Source organism: Amblyomma mixtum, chromosome 3 (genome assembly GCF_055824585.1).
Source record: "Amblyomma mixtum isolate Tamu chromosome 3, ASM5582458v1, whole genome shotgun sequence".
Classification (NCBI taxonomy): Eukaryota; Metazoa; Arthropoda; class Arachnida; order Ixodida; family Ixodidae; genus Amblyomma; species Amblyomma mixtum.
In genome coordinates, this window is record NC_143014.1 from 295,630,887 (window position 1) to 295,653,978 (window position 23,092).

Consider the following 23,092-nt stretch of genomic DNA (forward strand, 5'->3'; position numbering starts at 1 on the left):
GCTATCTCTTGTGAACAACAAACTAGGCCATTTCAGTTAGTCTGATTGGTCAATGAACATGCCTCTCTATAAAGTGATTTAAATTCAAACATTGGTCTTATTAGAGAAAGCAGGGACAATTAACGAGAAGTGCCAGTCCTACGTGAAGTTAGCGACTCTGTTATCAGGTGTTTCCTAGGCTCACATCGACGCTTCCTGCAGAGTTTTTGCGCTGCATAAACAAGCAGCAGTACAGCCAGCACAAAAGAGAAGGGATTATTTAATATAAGCGATTGCATTTTATGCCATGCAAACGAGCACTAGCTATTTGTACATAGCAATGTAAACAAGACTACTGGAGTGCAGTCATCCTCATCGGTGCATGACTTGGAAAATCACAGTCATGCGGCAAATGCTCAGTGCTGTACTACTATCTTCAAGTGCTTATTTAGCAAGTGCACAAACTATTTGCTAAATAGGCAGTAGAAAAAAGCGAGCAGGAGATATCAAAATCAACAGCCACAGGGGCGAAGCGATGGTGATGACTATTGGTTCATGCTGGGTGGGTTCGCATTTTGAAGGCATTTCAAAATCTCTAATGACTCCACGCACCTCCGTCGATTTGAATGTAATCTGAACCGAATGCTGTCAAAAAGATTCGTGTAGCAGTGCAATTTTGGCAGTTGAGTCGTATGGCAGTTGGTTTGAAGGCATTCGAAATGCTCACATAGTAGGAGTGTTACTGCACTGATCTTGGGAATGCTTGAAGACCCTTTGATGTGCAGCTGAGGTGCAGAAGTAGTGCTGCAGGGCCCCTCTGGTATACTGAGTTTCTTCTTTAGTGCCTTATCTAGTGTGGTGATGAAGGGCAGCAAATCTTTTAGTTTGTCGGTGAACTTTCTGTGACATATATTAAATTTGCTGTTTGAAACCTTTGGAACTTTGGGTCTAACATTATAAGCTTGCCGTTCATTCGGTGAGTGTCCTTACTAGGGTCAGTTGTGCTGCCATTGCTGGTGTCAGTGGCTCAGAAAATTTTCCCAAATTAAGAAGGATGTGTCCTTTTTTACCTTTTTTTTGCTCATCTGATTATACTAGCAGAGGAAAATATTTTCCGAATATAAATTTTTGGCTACAATAGGGGCTTGATTTGTTGGCACATTGACACAGCTCCATGCGTAGCTGTCTATCCCCATGTTATTTTGGATCAAAGGGTGGTGCACTGCCGCACAAAATTATGCGCATTTCAATCGTCCTCCCTTTTCCCATTGCCACCATGGAATAGCACGCCAGAGATGTGTTCCTCCAAGTGATGTCTCCACGTTTCCCTATATTTATGCTCTCTGTGCACTACAGGTGATTTGCAGATTTCAGATAAATTGCTTAGCAAACTTCTGGATATAAAGTCTTTCGAGAAGTCACTAGTATGAAAGCCACCGTGGTATTTTAGCCAATGCTGTGCTTTTTCTTGTGAGTGCAGCAGCTATTAGAAATTTCTGGTTATTCCAATGCTTTGCATGGGCTTTGTGCTTTTCACTGGAACTTGCACTGTGCTCTTTGCTCACATTAGAAAACTAAAGAATAACAAAAATTGCCCAGTCTTGGAGCTTGAGCAGCGTAACAAGACCCGTATAGCAAGGGCTGTTGATGGCTGTTGATGGTGCATTCTTTATACAAGGGCTGTATATGTTTCTTGTGTGTTGACTGTAATGACAGCATTTTCTCATAGCAGCCGTGAAACAAATGCACTCTTCATTTGGCTGTGCTGGGGCACTTGCCACATACATTGGTGATTGGTTTCATTATTTTGTGACAGGATGAATGGTCCGTGTTTCATCAGCACGTCACCAAGCATTGCCACCACTTCGAGCGAATTGTGGGCTACTACTGTCAGCTGTGCCCAGCCCTGTTGCTCGATAAAGGTGAACTCTTTGTTCTACACACCTTCATCTGGTGATTGATATGGGTTTGGGCTTTGATGTTCGAGCAGGTTTCAAAATGAAAATTTTCTTGCGCATTTGCTCAGTGCAGTTATGTGTTAACTTTTCCTGCCAAAGTGTGTGCACAGGTCAGAAGGGTGAGGCAGAATTGGGGAGAAGTTATTTGCTTCCAAAGATGTACCATATTTACATTTGTATAACATGACCACTAATATAATGCAAGGAGAGAGTTTGAGGCCTCATGGAAATGAAGAAAAGAATTTTATTACTGTTGTAACATGATCAGTGCACGGTTGCACATAATTAAATTGGTGAGGTTAAGGCTTAGCTTCATCTTGGCTTGCTAACGTCACTTCTCTAGGTTAATTATCACTATTACGGTTTTCACAGAAGTCAGACAAGGAAGCATAGCAGGAGGTGATGGTCTCAAAACGCCATGTGTGCATCGCAGTGAGCTTGTTGTGGAGCTTGTGAAGTGGGTACAGGACATAGTAAGGCTTGAAAGTGGATCTGAATTGGTTCTCCAGTGTATAGGTACCCTGTGATGTTGAAACGCAGGTGCCCATGATTTACGCACCACAGGCGCATCAGCTACCGTATTTACTCACATAATGATCGCACTCGCGTAATGATCGCACCCCCCAATTTTGTTGGCAAAATTCAGTTTTTTTATTCCCCGTATAATGATCGCACCCAGAACTTGCCGCGGCAATTTGTCGATGATGTTGAGTCTAGCCGACGATGATCGTACTTGCTTATCTGTCTGACAGACAGCACGTGCAGATTACCATCTTGCTCTGTCAGCATTGCGGCGGCAGCCGCCTGTTGGTTGACCTGCGGTCACACGGGCAGTCTAAATGCGGCTATGCTTAACCGCGGATGCCAAACTTAACTGCGGTTATCTCGAATCACGGTTCGCCTGTGGTGGCTGTAAGGGGAAGTGTGACGGGCGGGCGTAGGCGCGCCTTGCTTGGGAGAGCGCGATACGCGATGAAAACATCGCGGAGCCGCTAGAGGCGCTGCAGTGCGGCTGGTGTGCCACGGCACGACGCAGACGATGCGCTGCTAAGCCAGGCGCAGCTGTATTCACTTGTTTTCTTTCCCACGTGGGATGCGTGTTTTGCTCCGTGTGTGATCTTCTCGCGTTTCTCTGGTGCTGGAATTTCGTGCTCATGCACAGAGTGGTGTAGTGTACCGAAAAAGCTCATTATGGCATCAAAAGCACGAATGTGCTTTGTACCGGGGTGCAAAAGTGGATCTAGATCCTGCCCAGTGAAGGCTTCTCTTTTCTGAGCACCGATTGCTGCAGCGCGACGAGAACTGTGGGCTCGAAATATCAAGAGGGCCGACAAGGAGCTCACTTCAGACTGTGTAGTGTGTGAACGCCACTTTGAGGAGAAGTTTATTGAAAGGACTTTTCGACATGTGATCGGCAGAAAGGTGGTCGACATTCCACGCGATAGGCCCCATCTCAAAGACGACGCTGCTCCCACGGTATTTCCGGACACTCCCAAGTACTTCACAAAGAAAGCCCTGACCAAACGTAAGGAAAGAAATCTGTGCGAACAAAAAGCACCCTCTTCGAAACGAAGGAAACTGCACGCGGTAGCCGACGCGCAACTGCCAACGCAGCAAGACGCTGATGATTCTATCGTGGCCGTTCCAGATGCACAGGACGACTCTCAGGAAGCAGATCTGCACTATTTTTGCGGAAATCTTAACTTGCCTGACGGCTGCTGGAGCAAGCTTCGCTTGTCGGCGGAGTCAGACACTGTTTACATCAGTGTCTGTGAGCGGGGTGGAGATAATATCGCACACATGCTGCTGCCAAAGTTGATAAAGTTTCGCCGGCAAAGGAACCAGGTGGGACCTGTACTTTGCTCTTTTTTGTGCGAGGAAAGCTGCACTCGGAGTGCGTTGTCACGTCGTCAGCCGAGGCGCAAGCGGTCGTTGATCACACACATTCACTGGTAATGTGTACAGGTAGTGGGATGACGCCGGCAAATACAAGGCGATATGTGGCGTTTGGGGCATCCTATTTTGCTACCAGCTGCACTCTGACATGCAAAGGGCAAGGTCCTTGCGTTCCTTGCAAGTATTTGAGAAAGTTGGTACAAAACCAGGTCTCACGAAAAAAGTTGTGTCGAATCCATACTAACCGCCTAAAAAAGCATGCACATACTCGCCGTCATTTGCAAACCGTCCAGAAAAAGCTGAGGAACACCACCAGAGAGCTGGAAGCAATGCGGTTAGCGAATAAAAATACGGCTACCGAGATTCTCAATGACCGCATCAAAGCACTGCCCCCAAAGCAACAGCAAGCTGTTATGACCTGCTTCAAAGCAGCGGCAAGAAAATCCACTTGCGGAATGAGATATGAGAAGGACTGGATCCTGGAATGTGTGCTGATGCGCATGGGGAGTCCAAAGCTTTATGAGCACCTGCGCAAGCAGAAAATTCTCATCTTGCCAAGCCGGACATGCCTCCAACTCTACATACAGAATTTCAAGAGTGGCTTCGGGTTCAACGAGAGTGTATTCAAGGCCCTTGCACTAAAAACTGGGGACATGGATATCAACGCTCGACATGGTGGCATTGTCTTTGATGAGATGAAGCTGTCCGAGCACTTCAGCGTCAATACGGCAGGTAAGCGCAGCACTTAACCAGTTGACCGCTAGGAGCTAGTATAAAGTATAACTGGCTTACCATTTGCTTGTGCTGTCATTAGGTCATTGTATACTACATGTCTACATGTTGTAGGTGCAGTTCAAGGATTCGTGGACCTGGGGAAGTTCACGCCGGAAGATGAAATGACAACTACCGCAGACCATGGGATGGTGATGCTCTTTCAACCGTTTCAAGGTGTGTGACTGTCTATTCCTATTATATTCGCGTTTATCAGTGTGTACCGCAGATGTGTATATGCCCATTTTTGCAGCACACAAAATATGCCTTGAAAACACCTCTCACACCAAAAATACTTAATCAGTCTTCTACAAATGGCAGCAATTTTTGTTTCAAAATATTCGATCTATTGCCTATGTGGCATTTTTCTTTTGCAGGTGACTGGACACAAATTTTGGGTGTCTTTTCCTCGAAAGGCAACATTAAGGCGGAGATGCTGTCAAAGCTTTTACTTGAAGCAATTATATTGACAGAACAGGCCGGCCTTTTCGTTGACTTCGTGACCTGTGACGGAGCAACATGGAATTGCAGTATGTGGAAGTCATTTGGAATCACTGGTGAGGAACTGCAGGAACTACAATTTTCTTAGTGCGATACAGACGCATGCATACGAGATAGATGATCAGCACACCTAGTGCTTTCTCGTTGGATTGATGTCGTAAGCAGTTGTGATGATATGTGCCAGAGCCATAGTAGGCGAGGTGGTGATCAGTACGAATTTGCCTTTCAGCATCCTCTGGCCACATCAAATGCAAGACAACGCATCCTGTGGACACCACAAGGGAGCTGCACTTCTGCTCTGACTTCCCTCATTTAGTGAAGTGTGTTAGAAATTCATTTGTATCTACAGGCTTCACAACCCCAGACGGCCGTGCATGCATTCAGCACATAGAATGTGCATGGGAAAAAGATAATAATTCTCTAACATTAAAAGCAATGCCACACCTAACTAAGGCGCACATTCGGCCCAACTGTTTCGAAAAAATGAAGGTTAACTTGGCATTCACTTTGTTCAGTGAGGAAGTACTGAATGGTATGTTCGTCTACAAAGCCCACTTGCAGCGGGAAACCAGTTCAGTGGCACCTACCGAGGAGCTTGTCAGGCGGATGAGCCGCCTTGTATCCACGATGACTTCGAGAACACCTCGTGAGGCACTGAGACCAACATCACAGCGTGTTGCTGACCTTGAGGCTTTCCTTGTTTTTCTGAATGACTGGGAAGCAGCAGCCAAGGGGTGTGGAGGAGGCTTTATCAGAAAAAGCACTGCAGAAGGCCTCCGAGTGACCATCTGCAGCTCATTATCCCTTCTCAATTATGTGACGTCGTTAGGCTTCAAGTACTTGCTAACATCAAGACTGAGCCAGGACAGGTTGGAAAATTTGTTTGGCATCATCCGACAATATTGTGGTACCAATGCCCATCCCAGCCCTCTGTTAACTGTAAATTGCCTGAGCTTCTATAACCTTGCGCGTCCACCTAAGTCCGGGAACTGCTCAGGAGAGCTTGTCAATGCGCTACTTGAGACACCAGGGCCTGAGCGTGATTACACTATTGGCATGTGCGAAATTATAGAAGACATGCTAGAAGTTGGCAATATTGATGGCGCTGGCAGCGTGATTAAGTCTTGTCTAAGCACTGACCACAGCAGCTATGTCGTCGAAGTGAGTGACAGCCGCCTCATATATTACATGGCTGGATATGTGGCGAGGAAATTCAGAAGGAAATATGCTTGTGAACAATGTGCCTCAACCCTGACAATCAGCAAAGACGTGGCTGAGCAAGATGTCAATAGTTCTTACACTCAGCGCTTTGACAAAGGGGGCCTTTTGTACCCAGGTAGTGAGCTCGCCCGACTTGTTTCTGTGCTAGAGGAAGCCTTCACACTGTTCTTTTCCACGCAACAGCTGTACACTTTCAGTATTCATGATTTCGTGCAGTTTTTGAGCAGTACACCTTGAGCAAGTTGGGAGGTGCATTGCAAAGAGCTGACAGCAAAAATTATTCAGTGTTTTGTGATCACGATGCTGCATTTTTTCACAAAGTCATTAAATAAAGACAAAGCGCTGCAAAGGGAACGCCAGAAGCACCTGAAGCTCAGAAGAGTTAAATAGGCTGGTGCAGTTTTTCTATGTTTTTTCCAGTTTTTCCTTGAAATAAACTTCACACCTTGTCCTGTTAATTGTTCTGTTGTGTTGAGCTTTCCTTATTTGTTATGATCCACATTTCTTACTCGATTTGAAAACCACGCAACACGCTCTGCTACCCACTTAGTTGTGTGTCGAGAATGCGTAATACTGGTAATACTCCTTACATCTGTCTGCTGAGAAAGTACACTGTAAATAGCATGTAACGCCTGCAGATATTCCAAACTTCGTAAGTCAAGACAGGAAATATGAATGTACATGCAGAATTTACAAAACACATGGTTTAGCAGACCGAAAGCAAAGGGGGCAAATAAAAGCGTAGCACGATCGTCATCCTCCGCCTTCATCGGCGCAAAATCCGCCGCCGCAAAGCACACCAGCGTCCTGTAGCGCCACCTGTCGTCTTCATCGCTAATCTGAGCAGCCTTTCCCACCCCGGCCGTCACACTACCCCCTACAGCCACCATAGTTCGCCGTTGTCGCAAGTCTCGCCACCGTTCTCGGTTGCGGTGCAACGAACGAAGTGACGCGGTGATCCGGCTAAACTTTATTATTCTCGTAAATAATAAGCCCTGGGATACGGGAACGTCATAAATGAATCCTCCTTGAGGATCGCGGGCCTGTACCGAGTTGCTGGTAGGAGTAATAACTGCGATACTAGCTAGTTTTACGTTCGCAGCCGCGCAGCAGCTGCCGCCGTTGCAGCGCGAGTGACCCGATCTGCTTGGCCAGTTCCGCTGCGAAGGCATCGCTGAAATCGATCGTATATATTTCTTTTAATATGAAACAATGAGGTTGTGAGTAAGGCAGCGCCATAAGTAGAGCATTCATTATAGCGTTGGTCAATTCAAAAGCGCCGTCCACTGTGGCTTCGATACGAAACAAGTTCGGCCTAGCGACGACTAGGGAGTAGAGAACGCCGTCGTCCGCCGCGCTCGCGGGCGGCATCATTGCGGTAAGCTCGCGGAATCTGGTGCTGCAAGCGTTCCGAAGGGACCGGACATTTTTCGGCGTGAGCGTAACGGCGGTAAAATGCGTAGCTTGAGCGCCGCGGGGTGTACGCTGTTGTCGCGCTATCGGACGAGATCGAAGGCCGCGCAAAAGCGCCGTCGCGCAGCACTATACACACTGCATATTTTGATGCGTTGCTCCTGGAACGTGATTTAGTGCGAAGAAAGTACGTTCTTGAAGTGGGCCAGCTCTTGGGCTTTTCGCACTCTACTTTCTCGGTTATAGACCTAAGCCGAGATCGCCGAGATCGATAACCGCGGGTAGCGCGCCCGTGTGATAAGGGTTGTCTGCCTGCGACTTGTTTGCGTTTTCGGTGCTCAAATTTTTTTTTTAATTTACCCCGCGTAATGGTCGCACCCCTAAATTTGCGTCACTCTTTTGAAAAAAAAAACAAAACAAAACAAGTGCGCTTATTATGCGAGTAAATACGGTAATTAGGGCCATTGCAGCTGTGCCAAAAAACGATTCCTGGGGCACATGTTTTTCATGGAAGTCCAGATTTCATCTTTCAGGTTTGGTGCTGCTCCTGAGCACTTCATTCTGGAGCAGTTCTGCTCCGATGTTCCCGACAGTGTGCTTGCAAACGCGAAAACAGTCGTTATGCATGGAAATGCGAAAAAGTCATTGCCATGCTATTGCTCATATGAAAATCAGGCACCTGTTGCCCACTTTATAACCTAATAAATTTTCCAAGATGCAAATAGTTCTTGACAGTTTTTGCTTTAATTTGAATTTTCGAATCATTGTAATGTTTTTTCCGGTCCTATATAGTTTCAATTAATGAGCTTTTGCTATAACAATCTGGGATGACTGAAGAGTAACTAAGTTTGATGGGTTACATGTTGCTTCCTCTCGGGCATTGCAGCTGAGCTGGCTGGCCACATTGTGGACATGCACATCAATCTGCTGCACAAGTGCCAGATCTGCCCAATGGCCTTTGTGAGCCTGGAGAGCTTCCAGACGCATCGCCAGACGGCCCATCCCAAGCACCTGTGTACCCACTGGTGGGTCGTCTTCAAGTGTCCGCTGTGCCAGGCCGTCTTTGCCTCGGCCGAGCTGCTGGCCCAGCATGCCACTGTTCACCTGGACCAGTGTGGACGCTCCCTGTTCAAGTGCGCCTCGTGCGACTCTCTACAGCCAACGCGTGCCACCCTGGTCGCCCATGTGTGCAAGTTACACCACGACAGGCACCAGGCAACGACGTGGGGCAAGGAAGAGGAGCCGCTTCTGCCCAGCTTGGGTGCAAAGCAGGTGCTGATGACTCCACGTTCTAGTGTTTTGTTTTCGGGACCATGTCATTTTTTGTGGGTGCTGTCAATAGAAAGAGGTGTTAGTAGTAGACCACCTTAATTCTGTTCTACCTGCTTTTTGGCAGTGCACTCATGAATGTACCCACTCCATTATTGTTTTAGTGCCTCGGCTCACTGTGCTAAGCTTGCCTGATGACAACTGCTATATAAGCTCCATAGCATGACTCTCGTAGAGCTCTTGCTGTAAAGAAGGGAGATACTCTGTCAAGCGGAAATATACTGCATTTACTCGCTTAATGAACCCACTCTTTTTCCCAGAAAAGTAGGGATCAATTTGAGAGAAGGGTTTATTACGCGAGGAAAAAAAAACATTCGGCAGGTTTTTTTTGTTAGTCAATGTTTCATAACATGCGACTGCCCGCCCATGCATCTGCCCGTCCATGCATCTGCCCGTCCACCCGTTCATCATCAACAAAAGTGCACAGTCGACAAGTTGCGTTTTTGCATCGCTTGCGTTCGTGTCACTGGTGTTTAGCAATGTTTGCTTCAAAAGGTGTTAGCTGTATCTTGGCACATCTGACAATTTTGTGATAGTCAGTGCTGAATGTGAGTCTCAGCGATATAAAGCAAACGTGCTGAACACTGGTCCTGAAGGTAAGGTGCATGTTTTTTAAACTAAATTCTTTATGACATAAAGGGGAGTGGCAGCGGGATAAAGCGATAAAGGTCAAATATGCAAATGGGTTCATTACACGAGTAAATACGGTATGCAAAGCTGGAAAAGTGCTCATTGAGCTGCTAGCATACGCAGGTGAAATTATCTAACACATTTTTTCTGCCCAGTTCAGTCACGCAAACATGTCCAACACTTTGCAACCTCATGCTCAAAGCTTGCTCAATCTCATGTTTGTTGCTTCTATTATACTAGTCCACCACATCATCTGCCTTCCACGTCTCCTCTTGCCTTCCATCTTTGCCTGCCTCGGAGCCTTTTTCTGATGCATCCTGGCTTTTCATTATGTGGCCAAAATATTGGAACTTCTATACAAAGACCTTAAAGAAGAAAATATCTTGCGCGGACCCCTCCAAGCATCTTTGAGCTGCAAGTTGCTGACACATGCTTCACCCACGCACTATAGTGGAGCAAATGTGCATTATTTTTAATATATTTTACTCCACAAAATTATGAAGTTCAGTATATGCAATAACCCATGTGGAGCAATTTGCAATACTTTTTTTCAGTGCACATGCCTCATTATTATCAGCGACCAGCTAAGATGGATGGAAAGCCTCTGAAACATATGTATTTTTTTAGCACTGTTTTCTTGGATTCGAGCTATGCAGCCTCCTGTGTCATGAAAAGAAAATGATCTGTTGGTGACTGTTTGAACAGTGTGGTGTAGGCAAGAACAAAAAGTGTTTTTTATTCCTTTGCCGCAAATACATTTCTGAAGAGGAGTTCATAAAGCATAAGGAAACTAGATTTATCTTAATACTGACAATATGATGATCTTGTAGGGCCGGTGACATAGCTTTGGCCAAGTTTGCCACACAACAGTTGGAAATGGGGATGGCATCAGTTGGGCTTAATTATTAAGGTGGTGCTATGGTCTTTTTCGTGCTCATAATCTTAGATCTGAAAAACAATTTTCTAAGAAAATTATCTAGATAGTGAGTTACAATTTCCGTGATGCTTTGAATGCTTACCGTAGCTGCCTTGAAGCAAGATCATTTGAAAAGCGCCACGTATGAAGCATCAGCCTGGTACATTTTTACTGCTTAGAAAACGCGCTTTTAGCCTTGAGGCTCTAGATTAATTGGTTATTTGTCTTTGCAAGTTATTTAATTTGTTAGGCATTATTGAAAAAAATGCTGCCTCTTCTCTTAATAATTTCAACAGCGCATGCTACACAAGGACACAAGACGAGGAAACACACACACGAGCACTGACTTGTGTCCTTGTGTCTTATGTAGCATTCGCTGTTGAAATTATTATGAATGACCAACTAGCCCGTGAGCCCACCCTCTTCTCTTAAGGGGGCACACTGGTCTTGAAAAAAAAAATTTTATTAATGAAGTCACAGTTACGAAATCTTCAGGGCATATGTATTTTTTTGTGCTGATTCCGAATATACCATTTAATTTCATGTAAAGCAATTCCTTGAGCACTTATGCAATTTTTATGCTAGTATTTTGCGGAGAGTTTTGAAGAAAATTTGCTGCGGGAAACTCGCTGAAATGTATGCCATTGGGTTCTCTTGACACCAAGGAATGCAATAAGGGTGAAATTGTCTTCCTGCCTATCAAAGAACTTCGGTTATAGAGTTTTGAAGTTGTCGCTTCAGAAATGAGAAGAAAAGTGTGTATTCCTGTGTGTGAAGTGGCAGCTTCAGTACCTTTTTACTCAAGTTCTATGAGAGCCAGGATGATAATTTTACCCTTATTGTATTCCTTGTTGTCAAGAGAACCCAATGGCATACATTTCAGCAAGTTTCCTGCAGCAAATTTTCTTGAAAACTCTCCGCAAAATACTTGCATAAAAATTGCATAAGTGCTCATGGAATTGTTTTACATGAAATTAAATGACATATCTAGAATCAGCGCACAAAAATACATGTGCCCTGAAAATTTCATAACTATGACTAAATGAATAAAATTTTCTTTTCAAGACCAGTGTCCCCCCTTAAGTTGCACATTTTGTCCTTACTTTAATGGCTTGTTTGCAGAGGGCTGCAGCTTGAATATTGAGGCTGCACTGGTGATGTATATATCGCTAAAAGGCACAGTACTCATTAAGATTTATAGCAAGAAATTTTTGTTTCCGCCATCTGCACTGTATCAGGCTACCTCTTTATTTATCCTGTCTTTCAATTTTTTTCAGTGAGGAATCGATTTCAAGAAAAAATTTTTAAGCAAGAACTTTTTGATACAGTTATGTCTTATCTATCGTTCATTAGTAGAAGTGCTGTTAGCACTGATTGTTAAAAGTCTTGCCAGTTGTATGCTATAAAATGAGCAGATAATGGAAAATATGTGTGAACGGCAAGATCAACTTTTTTTTTTAACTGAGCTGTGTGATTTTCACAGTTGTGACAAATGTGAGCTAGTAAAGTGGGCAGCTAATGGAAAGTGTGTGTAAACTGCAAGATCATTTCAAACTGAGCAGCGTGATTTTCACATGGTTGAATGTGCTTTGATGTACAGTGCCCTGCTGCACCACTTTTAACAATATGACTATGCTTCATAACCCTCTGTCAGTAATGCATTATATGGAGACTTGCATGCAAATAAAACCATTGTTGCATCCTGCATCTGACCTCCACCATTCTGCCAGTCCACTTGTCACCATTGCTACATCTGAGCACAAACTTCCCTTTTATCAAAAAACTCAGTAATGCCCACAAACGTGTATAAATATGACAAATAATCGTTTATTTTAAAAAAAGCATGGCATTTGACAATAGCTAGGTCACGTGGACCAATGTATTGCTGCATTATGCAAGTGCATATTTAGGCACAGGATTCCACTTTAGACTTTTGTTCATAAAAATGCTTAAGTATCTGAGTATTGATTTAAAATGCTGCGATGGCTCAGTGGTTAGGTGCTCGGCTGCTGACCCAAAAGGCGTCGGTCTGATCCCGGCCGCGGCAGTCACATTTCGATGGAGGCGAAATGCTAGAGGTCCATGTACTGTGTGATCTAAGTGCACATTAAAGAACCCCAGGTAGTCAAAAATATCTGGAGCCCTACACTGCAGTGTCCCTCATAGCCCGATAGCTTTGGGATGTTAAACCCCATGAAAAAAAATCATAGCACACCACGATCAAAAGCGAACCCCATAAAAAAAAAATCCAAGCAAACCGCGATCAAAAGCGTCGCGGACTGTTTTAGCTTTCAGCAGTGTGCAATAATTTCAGAAATCCTTACTTACGTGTAACAATGTAGCAATAAAATTGAGCGTGCTTACATTTTTCTTACTTCCCACTGTGTAGGAACTTTGTGTTAGTGCACTTGACCTTGCTTTGAACATCCTGGAAGCGGATGACGATCATGTGCGGTTCTGTTTGCAAAGCAGATGTTCGCATATACACGTTGGCAATCTCCAGTTTGAGATTGCTTCTCTGCTTTACACCAACTAATACAAAGTGTTTAACTAAAACTAGTTGCTCACTTTCAATGGAAAAGAATGACTGAATCATGCAATCAAGGAAACTTGGTTGATGCACTCAGACTGATCATAGACAGACTACTCTTTACGGTTGCTATCTTGGCTCGACTGCAACGCTGCCTATAGTTCGTGAAAATTGCCAATTAGATGCAATGTTTTCTTTTCCACTATAACGTATTGTGCATTAAACTCGACTGTTGTCTCATGTAATGACCCTTGGATCTCTTCTTGCAGGGTTGCAGAATTGCTGCCAGTAATGCCACTGTGTCTGCTCTGCCACCCGGTGAAACGTTGGTTCCTGTTGAACTCTCCGATGAAGTCGACGGTGAAGCATCGCAGACTGATGTACCCATGACCGTTCTTGAAAAGGCGAGTTGCATTTCACAGTTGTCCGTTCTTGGAAAGGCTAGTTGGGTTTCTCGAGGCAGATTCATTGTTGCTTCTTTTTCTTCTCTCTCCTTCCTTTTCTTTTGAAAGCTGAAATTTCTTGGCAGATTCAAGCGTATCATAGTGTCTTGAAACCATGATATAAACTTACGTGTAACAATGTAGCAATAAAATTGAGCGTGCTTACATTTTTATTACTTTCCCACTGTGTAGGAACTTTGTGTTAGTGCACTTGACCTTGCTTTGAACATCCTGGAAGCGGATGACGATCATGTGCGGTTCTGTTTGCACAGCAGATGTTCGCATATACACGTTGGCAATCTCCAGTTTGAGATTGCTTCTCTGCTTTACACCAACTAATACAAAGTGTTTAACTAAAACTAGTTGCTCACTTTCAATGGAAAAGAATGACTGAATCATGCAATCAAGGAAACTTGGTTGATGCACTCAGACTGATCATAGACAGACTACTCTTTACGGTTGCTATCTTGGCTCGACTGCAACGCTGCCTATAGTTCGTGAAAATTGCCAATTAGATGCAATGTTTTCTTTTCCACTATAACATATTGTGCATTAAAGTCGACTGTTGTCTCATGTAATGACCCTTGGATCTCTTCTCGCAGGGTTGCAGAATTGCTGCCAGTAATGCCACTGTGTCTGCTCTGCCACCCGGCGAAACGTTGGTTCCTGTTGAACTCTCCGATGAAATCGACGGTGAAGCATCGCAGACTGATGTACCCATGACCGTTCTTGAAAAGGCGAGTTGCATTTCACAATTGTCCGTTCTTGGAAAGGCTAGTTGGGTTTCTCGAGGCAGATTCATTGTTGCTTATTTTTCTTCTCTCTCCTTCCTTTTCTTTTGAAAGCTGAAATTTCTTGGCAGATTCAAGCATATCATAGTGTCTTGAAACCATGATATAAAACAAATTATCTGCAGAGATTGATTCTGTGCAATGGCAAATCCAGAGGAGTCTAGCTCTGGGTTGTATATTATATTTTGCACGAGCCCCAAATTGCATCACATGTGGCTCACTGCTGCAGGTATGTCTGTGACTTTACAAGTTGTCAGAGCATTACATGACATGCTGCATCATTGCCATGTAGTATGATTCAGCTTAATGGGGCTCATTTTAAAATGGTTACTATGGCATCTTTTGGACACCCTTGGAACTGAAGTTTTGACATCTCAAACAATGATTCTAAGCAGATTTTACAGTTGGATGAGTATGGTTATCTCAAAAGCAGTCATGCTTTTGTAGTCAGAGCTGATTTCTTTCACCTACAGGCATCCACCGATTCATTTGTATTTGCTTGTGTTATATGAGGAAATTATTCCTACGTTTTTTTTTTTCTTCCTGTGCCACTGCAGGTGCTGCAGAGTGTGGTTTGCTCGGAGTGCTACGTCAACCTCGATGACGAGGCCAGCCGAGAGGACCACTTCCACCCATCGCGAGGAAACCTCATTCGCTGCACCAACTGTCCAATGGTGTGCACTTCTGAATGTGCCTTGCGGGCACATCGGCGGCTCCACTCCCAGCGACGGCCCTTTGTCTGCCCCGAGTGTGGCCTGCGCTGTGAGGTAAAACCCATTGGGCCATTTCGTCAACACCTGAAGTGAACGACATCTGCGAATGCTGTGACTGTCTGTAAAAGAGAAGCCAGTCATTCTCGACACTCCTGTAGATGGGAGCATTGCATTTTCTGTGGCACTTCAAACGTGAGGACTAAACCCACTGTGATCTTTGGACACGGTCATACTGTCCATTACCCAAAGGGAAAATAAGAAAAGAAAAAGCTTGTGCAATTTGGTTGCTACATTTTAATGAGCAGAATCAGTAGAGGACTTCCTAGTGGTCATTAGAGGAAAGGTTTCAACCTGTTGAAGTGCTCTGTATAAAGCTGTAGTTTGCAGATTTTTCAAAATTGCGGTTCCCAGCACATCAAGCTTGTAATGCCACTTCATACATTTTCACGGGCTCCTGGCTAGTTAGCATCTTGTAGTTGACATCAGAGATAAAAGTCTTGTGAAAATTAGCATGAAAGTTTCCTTTAATAGTATTATATTTTTTAATATATTACTCTCTTATGAAATACCGTATATGCTCGTGTAAGGGCCACATGTGCAATCTTCAATACTTGCCAGCAATAAACTCTTGCCAAATTATTAAATTTTCAGCGACGATGGCCCTCTTTTGCGACAAGTAGGCCAAGTGAGCCCGCAGGGCTCATGTGTGTAGTTTTGGCGATTGTGGCGAGCGAATTCGCAACTTTTAGAGAATGCAAATGGCCATAGACTATAGTTTTGGCAACAGTGGCATGCAATCAACTATTGCTAACATAGCAGGATGCGCGTAAAATTAGTGGGAAGCTCCAGTGTGGCCCAGGCTACTGAGCAATGCTTTAGGCGGCCAGCAGCAGTCATTGCTATCTCTTGTGAACAACAAACTAGGCCATTTCAGTTAGTCTGATTGGTCAATGAACATGCCTCTCTATAAAGTGATTTAAATTCAAACATTGGTCTTATTAGAGAAAGCAGGGACAATTAACGAGAAGTGCCAGTCCTACGTGAAGTTAGCGACTCTGTTATCAGGTGTTTCCTAGGCTCACATCGACGCTTCCTGCAGAGTTTTTGCGCTGCATAAACAAGCAGCAGTACAGCCAGCACAAAAGAGAAGGGATTATTTAATATAAGCGATTGCATTTTATGCCATGCAAACGAGCACTAGCTATTTGTACATAGCAATGTAAACAAGACTACTGGAGTGCAGTCATCCTCATCGGTGCATGACTTGGAAAATCACAGTCATGCGGCAAATGCTCAGTGCTGTACTACTATCTTCAAGTGCTTATTTAGCAAGTGCACAAACTATTTGCTAAATAGGCAGTAGAAAAAAGCGAGCAGGAGATATCAAAATCAACAGCCACAGGGGCGAAGCGATGGTGATGACTATTGGTTCATGCTGGGTGGGTTCGCATTTTGAAGGCATTTCAAAATCTCTAATGACTCCACGCACCTCCGTCGATTTGAATGTAATCTGAACCGAATGCTGTCAAAAAGATTCGTGTAGCAGTGCAATTTTGGCAGTTGAGTCGTATGGCAGTTGGTTTGAAGGCATTCGAAATGCTCACATAGTAGGAGTGTTACTGCACTGATCTTGGGAATGCTTGAAGACCCTTTGATGTGCAGCTGAGGTGCAGAAGTAGTGCTGCAGGGCCCCTCTGGTATACTGAGTTTCTTCTTTAGTGCCTTATCTAGTGTGGTGATGAAGGGCAGCAAATCTTTTAGTTTGTCGGTGAACTTTCTGTGACATATATTAAATTTGCTGTTTGAAACCTTTGGAACTTTGGGTCTAACATTATAAGCTTGCCGTTCATTCGGTGAGTGTCCTTACTAGGGTCAGTTGTGCTGCCATTGCTGGTGTCAGTGGCTCAGAAAATTTTCCCAAATTAAGAAGGATGTGTCCTTTTTTACCTTTTTTTTGCTCATCTGATTATACTAGCAGAGGAAAATATTTTCCGAATATAAATTTTTGGCTACAATAGGGGCTTGATTTGTTGGCACATTGACACAGCTCCATGCGTAGCTGTCTATCCCCATGTTATTTTGGATCAAAGGGTGGTGCACTGCCGCACAAAATTATGCGCATTTCAATCGTCCTCCCTTTTCCCATTGCCACCATGGAATAGCACGCCAGAGATGTGTTCCTCCAAGTGATGTCTCCACGTTTCCCTATATTTATGCTCTCTGTGCACTACAGGTGATTTGCAGATTTCAGATAAATTGCTTAGCAAACTTCTGGATATAAAGTCTTTCGAGAAGTCACTAGTATGAAAGCCACCGTGGTATTTTAGCCAATGCTGTGCTTTTTCTTGTGAGTGCAGCAGCTATTAGAAATTTCTGGTTATTCCAATGCTTTGCATGGGCTTTGTGCTTTTCACTGGAACTTGCACTGTGCTCTTTGCTCACATTAGAAAACTAAAGAATAACAAAAATTGCCCAGTCTTGGAGCTTGAGCAGCGTAACAAGACCCGTATAGCAAGGGCTGTTGATGGCTGTTGATGGTGCATTCTTTATACAAGGGCTGTATATGTTTCTTGTGTGTTGACTGTAATGACAGCATTTTCTCATAGCAGCCGTGAAACAAATGCACTCTTCATTTGGCTGTGCTGGGGCACTTGCCACATACATTGGTGATTGGTTTCATTATTTTGTGACAGGATGAATGGTCCGTGTTTCATCAGCACGTCACCAAGCATTGCCACCACTTCGAGCGAATTGTGGGCTACTACTGTCAGCTGTGCCCAGCCCTGTTGCTCGATAAAGGTGAACTCTTTGTTCTACACACCTTCATCTGGTGATTGATATGGGTTTGGGCTTTGATGTTCGAGCAGGTTTCAAAATGAAAATTTTCTTGCGCATTTGCTCAGTGCAGTTATGTGTTAACTTTTCCTGCCAAAGTGTGTGCACAGGTCAGAAGGGTGAGGCAGAATTGGGGAGAAGTTATTTGCTTCCAAAGATGTACCATATTTACATTTGTATAACATGACCACTAATATAATGCAAGGAGAGAGTTTGAGGCCTCATGGAAATGAAGAAAAGAATTTTATTACTGTTGTAACATGATCAGTGCACGGTTGCACATAATTAAATTGGTGAGGTTAAGGCTTAGCTTCATCTTGGCTTGCTAACGTCACTTCTCTAGGTTAATTATCACTATTACGGTTTTCACAGAAGTCAGACAAGGAAGCATAGCAGGAGGTGATGGTCTCAAAACGCCATGTGTGCATCGCAGTGAGCTTGTTGTGGAGCTTGTGAAGTGGGTACAGGACATAGTAAGGCTTGAAAGTGGATCTGAATTGGTTCTCCAGTGTATAGGTATCCTGTGATGTTGAAACGCAGGTGCCCATGATTTACGCACCACAGGCGCATCAGCTACCGTATTTACTCACATAATGATCGCACTCGCGAAATGATCGCACCCCCCAATTTTGTTGGCAAAATTCAGTTTTTTTATTCCCCGTATAATGATCGCACCCAGAACTTGCCGCGGCAATTTGTCGATGATGTTGAGTCTAGCCGACGATGATCGTACTTGCTTATCTGTCTGACAGACAGCACGTGCAGATTACCATCTTGCTCTGTCAGCATTGCAGCGGCAGCCGCCTGTTGGTTGACCTGCGGTCACACGGGCAGTCTAAATGCGGCTATGCTTAACCGCGGATGCCAAACTTAACTGCGGTTATCTCGAATCACGGTTCGCCTATGGTGGCTGTAAGGGGAAGTGTGACGGGCGGGCGTAGGCGCGCCTTGCTTGGGAGAGCGCGAAACGCGATGAAAACATCGCGGAGCCGCTAGAGGCGCTGCAGTGCGGCTGGTGTGCCACGGCACGACGCAGACGATGCGCTGCTAAGCCAGGCGCAGCTGTATTCACTTGTTTTCTTTCCCACGTGGGATGCGTGTTTTGCTCCGTGTGTGATCTTCTCGCGTTTCTCTGGTGCTGGAATTTCGTGCTCATGCACAGAGTGGTGTAGTGTACCGAAAAAGCTCATTATGGCATCAAAAGCACGAATGTGCTTTGTACCGGGGTGCAAAAGTGGATCTAGATCCTGCCCAGTGAAGGCTTCTCTTTTCTGAGCACCGATTGCTGCAGCGCGACGAGAACTGTGGGCTCGAAATACCAAGAGGGACGACAAGGAGCTCACTTCAGACTGTGTAGTGTGTGAACGCCACTTTGAGGAGAAGTTTATTGAAAGGACTTTTCGACATGTGATCGGCAGAAAGGTGGTCGACATTCCACGCGATAGGCCCCATCTCAAAGACGACGCTGCTCCCACGGTATTTCCGGACACTCCCAAGTACTTCACAAAGAAAGCCCTGACCAAACGTAAGGAAAGAAATCTGTGCGAACAAAAAGCACCCTCTTCGAAACGAAGGAAACTGCACGCGGTAGCCGACGCGCAACTGCCAACGCAGCAAGACGCTGATGATTCTATCGTGGCCGTTCCAGATGCACAGGACGACTCTCAGGAAGCAGATCTGCACTATTTTTGCGGAAATCTTAACTTGCCTGACGGCTGCTGGAGCAAGCTTCGCTTGTCGGCGGAGTCAGACACTGTTTACATCAGTGTCTGTGAGCGGGGTGGAGATAATATCGCACACATGCTGCTGCCAAAGTTGATAAAGTTTCGCCGGCAAAGGAACCAGGTGGGACCTGTACTTTGCTCTTTTTTGTGCGAGGAAAGCTGCACTCGGAGTGCGTTGTCACGTCATCAGCCGAGGCGCAAGCGGTCGTTGATCACACACATTCACTGGTAATGTGTACAGGTAGTGGGATGACGCCGGCAAATACAAGGCGATATGTGGCGTTTGGGGCATCCTATTTTGCTACCAGCTGCACTCTGACATGCAAAGGGCAAGGTCCTTGCGTTCCTTGCAAGTATTTGAGAAAGTTGGTACAAAACCAGGTCTCACGAAAAAAGTTGTGTCGAATCCATACTAACCGCCTAAAAAAGCATGCACATACTCGCCGTCATTTGCAAACCGTCCAGAAAAAGCTGAGGAACACCACCAGAGAGCTGGAAGCAATGCGGTTAGCGAATAAAAATACGGCTACCGAGATTCTCAATGACCGCATCAAAGCACTGCCCCCAAAGCAACAGCAAGCTGTTATGACCTGCTTCAAAGCAGCGGCAAGAAAATCCACTTGCGGAATGAGATATGAGAAGGACTGAATCCTGGAATGTGTGCTGATGCGCATGGGGAGTCCAAAGCTTTATGAGCACCTGCGCAAGCAGAAAATTCTCATCTTGCCAAGCCGGACATGCCTCCAACGCTACATACAGAATTTCAAGAGTGGCTTCGGGTTCAACGAGAGTGTATTCAAGGCCCTTGCACTAAAAACTGGGGACATGGATATCAACGCTCGACATGGTGGCATTGTCTTTGATGAGATGAAGCTGTCCGAGCACTTCAGCGTCAATACGGCAGGTAAGCGCAGCACTTAACCAGTTGACCGCTAGGAGCTAGTATAAAGTATAACTGGCTTACCATTTGCTTCTGCTGTCATTAGGTCATTGTATACTACATGTCTACATGTTGTAGGTGCAGTTCAAGGATTCGTGGACCTGGGGAAGTTCACGCCGGAAGATGAAATGACAACTACCGCAGACCATGGGATGGTGATGCTCTTTCAACCATTTCAAGGTGTGTGACTGTCTATTCCTATTATATTCGCGTTTATCAGTGTGTACCGCAGATGTGTATATGCCCATTTTTGCAGCACACAAAATATGCCTTGAAAACACCTCTCACACCAAAAATACTTAATCAGTCTTCTACAAATGGCAGCAATTTTTGTTTCAAAATATTCGATCTATTGCCTATGTGGCATTTTTCTTTTGGAGGTGACTGGACACAAATTTTGGGTGTCTTTTCCTCGAAAGGCAACATTAAGGTGGAGATGCTGTCAAAGCTTTTACTTGAAGCAATTATATTGACAGAACAGGCCGGCCTTTTCGTTGACTTCGTGACCTGTGACGGAGCAACATGGAATTGCAGTATGTGGAAGTCATTTGGAATCACTGGTGAGGAACTGCAGGAACTACAATTTTCTTAGTGCGATACAGACGCATGCATACGAGATAGATGATCAGCACACCTAGTGCTTTCTCGTTGGATTGATGTCGTAAGCAGTTGTGATGATATGTGCCAGAGCCATAGTAGGCGAGGTGGTGATCAGTACGAATTTGCCTTTCAGCATCCTCTGGCCACATCAAATGCAAGACAACGCATCCTGTGGACACCACAAGGGAGCTGCACTTCTGCTCTGACTTCCCTCATTTAGTGAAGTGTGTTAGAAATTCATTTGTATCTACAGGCTTCACAACCCCAGACGGCCCTGCATGCATTCAGCACACAGAATGTGCATGGGAAAAAGATAATAATTCTCTAACATTAAAAGCAATGCCACACCTAACTAAGGCGCACATTCGGCCCAACTGTTTTGAAAAAATGAAGGTTAACTTGGCATTCACTTTTTTCAGTGAGGAAGTACTGAAGGGTATGTTCGTCTACAAAGCCCACTTGCAGCGGGAAACCAGTTCAGTGGCACCTACCGAGGAGCTTGTCAGGCGGATGAGCCGCCTTGTATCCACGATGACTTCGAGAACACCTCGTGAGGCACTGAGACCAACATCACAGCGTGTTGCTGACCTTGAGGCTTTCCTTGTTTTTTTGAATGACTGGGAAGCAGCAGCCAAGGGGTGTGGAGGAGGCTTTATCAGCAAAAGCACTGCAGAAGGCCTCCGAGTGACCATCTGCAGCTCATTATCCCTTCTCAATTATGTGACGTCGTTAGGCTTCAAGTACTTGCTAACATCAAGACTGAGCCAGGACAGGTTGGAAAATTTGTTTGGCATCATCCGACAATATTGTGGTACCAATGCCCATTCCAGCCCTCTGTTAACTGTAAATTGCCTGAGCTTCTATAACCTTGCGCGTCCACCTAAGTCTGGGAACTGCTCAGGAGAGCTTGTCAATGCGCTACTTGAGACACCAGGGCCTGAGCGTGATTACACTATTGGCATGTGCGAAATTATAGAAGACATGCTAGAAGTTGGCAATATTGATGGCGCTGGCAGCGTGATTAAGTCTTGTCTAAGCACTGACCACAGCAGCTATGTCGTCGAAGTGAGTGACAGCCGCCTCATATATTACATGGCTGGATATGTGGCGAGGAAATTCAGAAGGAAATATGCTTGTGAACAATGTGCCTCAACCCTGACAATCAGCAAAGACGTGGCTGAGCAAGATGTCAATAGTTCTTACACTCAGCGCTTTGACAAAGGGGGCCTTTTGTACCCAGGTAGTGAGCTCGCCCGACTTGTTTCTGTGCTAGAGGAAGCCTTCACACTGTTCTTTTCCACGCAACAGCTGTACACTTTCAGTATTCATGATTTCGTGCAGTTTTTGAGCAGTACACCTTGAGCAAGTTGGGAGGTGCATTGCAAAGAGCTGACAGCAAAAATTATTCAGTGTTTTGTGATCACGATGCTGCATTTTTTCACAAAGTCATTAAATAAAGACAAAGCGCTGCAAAGGGAACGCCAGAAGCACCTGAAGCTCAGAAGAGTTAAATAGGCTGGTGCAGTTTTTCTATGTTTTTTCCAGTTTTTCCTTGAAATAAACTTCACACCTTGTCCTGTTAATTGTTCTGTTGTGTTGAGCTTTCCTTATTTGTTATGATCCACATTTCTTACTCGATTTGAAAACCACGCAACACGCTCTGCTACCCACTTAGTTGTGTGTCGAGAATGCGTAATACTGGTAATACTCCTTACATCTGTCTGCTGAGAAAGTACACTGTAAATAGCATGTAACGCCTGCAGATATTCCAAACTTCGTAAGTCAAGACAGGAAATATGAATGTACATGCAGAATTTACAAAACACATGGTTTAGCAGACCGAAAGCAAAGGGGGCAAATAAAAGCGTAGCACGATCGTCATCCTCCGCCTTCATCGGCGCA

At 44.9% G+C, this 23,092-nt stretch overlaps 1 protein-coding gene and 2 pseudogenes across 6 annotated transcripts in view; all 3 read left to right on the forward strand.

Moving 5' to 3' along the window:
• Window positions 1–23,092, forward strand: part of LOC149355264 (zinc finger protein 532-like) — a 52,376-nt gene that overhangs the window by 24,481 nt on the left and 4,803 nt on the right. For 4 of the 6 annotated variants that reach the window (XM_089583739.1, XM_089583738.1, XM_089583741.1 and 1 more), the window contains 6 exons: window positions 1,796–1,901; window positions 8,626–9,011; window positions 13,414–13,548; window positions 14,190–14,324; window positions 14,936–15,145; window positions 17,785–17,890. In XM_089583739.1, coding sequence (XP_089439865.1) covers window positions 1,796–1,901; window positions 8,626–9,011; window positions 13,414–13,548; window positions 14,190–14,324; window positions 14,936–15,145; window positions 17,785–17,890 — 1,078 coding nt within the window. Of the gene's footprint in view, window positions 1–1,795; window positions 1,902–8,625; window positions 9,012–13,413; window positions 13,549–14,189; window positions 14,325–14,935; window positions 15,146–17,784; window positions 17,891–20,668; window positions 20,771–20,970; window positions 21,151–21,323; window positions 21,415–23,092 lie in introns of all 6 variants that reach the window. The other 2 variants (XM_089583743.1, XM_089583740.1) reach the window with 2 other exon arrangements.
• On the forward strand, window positions 3,108–4,673 carry LOC149355266 (uncharacterized; annotated as a pseudogene).
• Window positions 18,329–20,571, forward strand: LOC149355267 (uncharacterized; annotated as a pseudogene).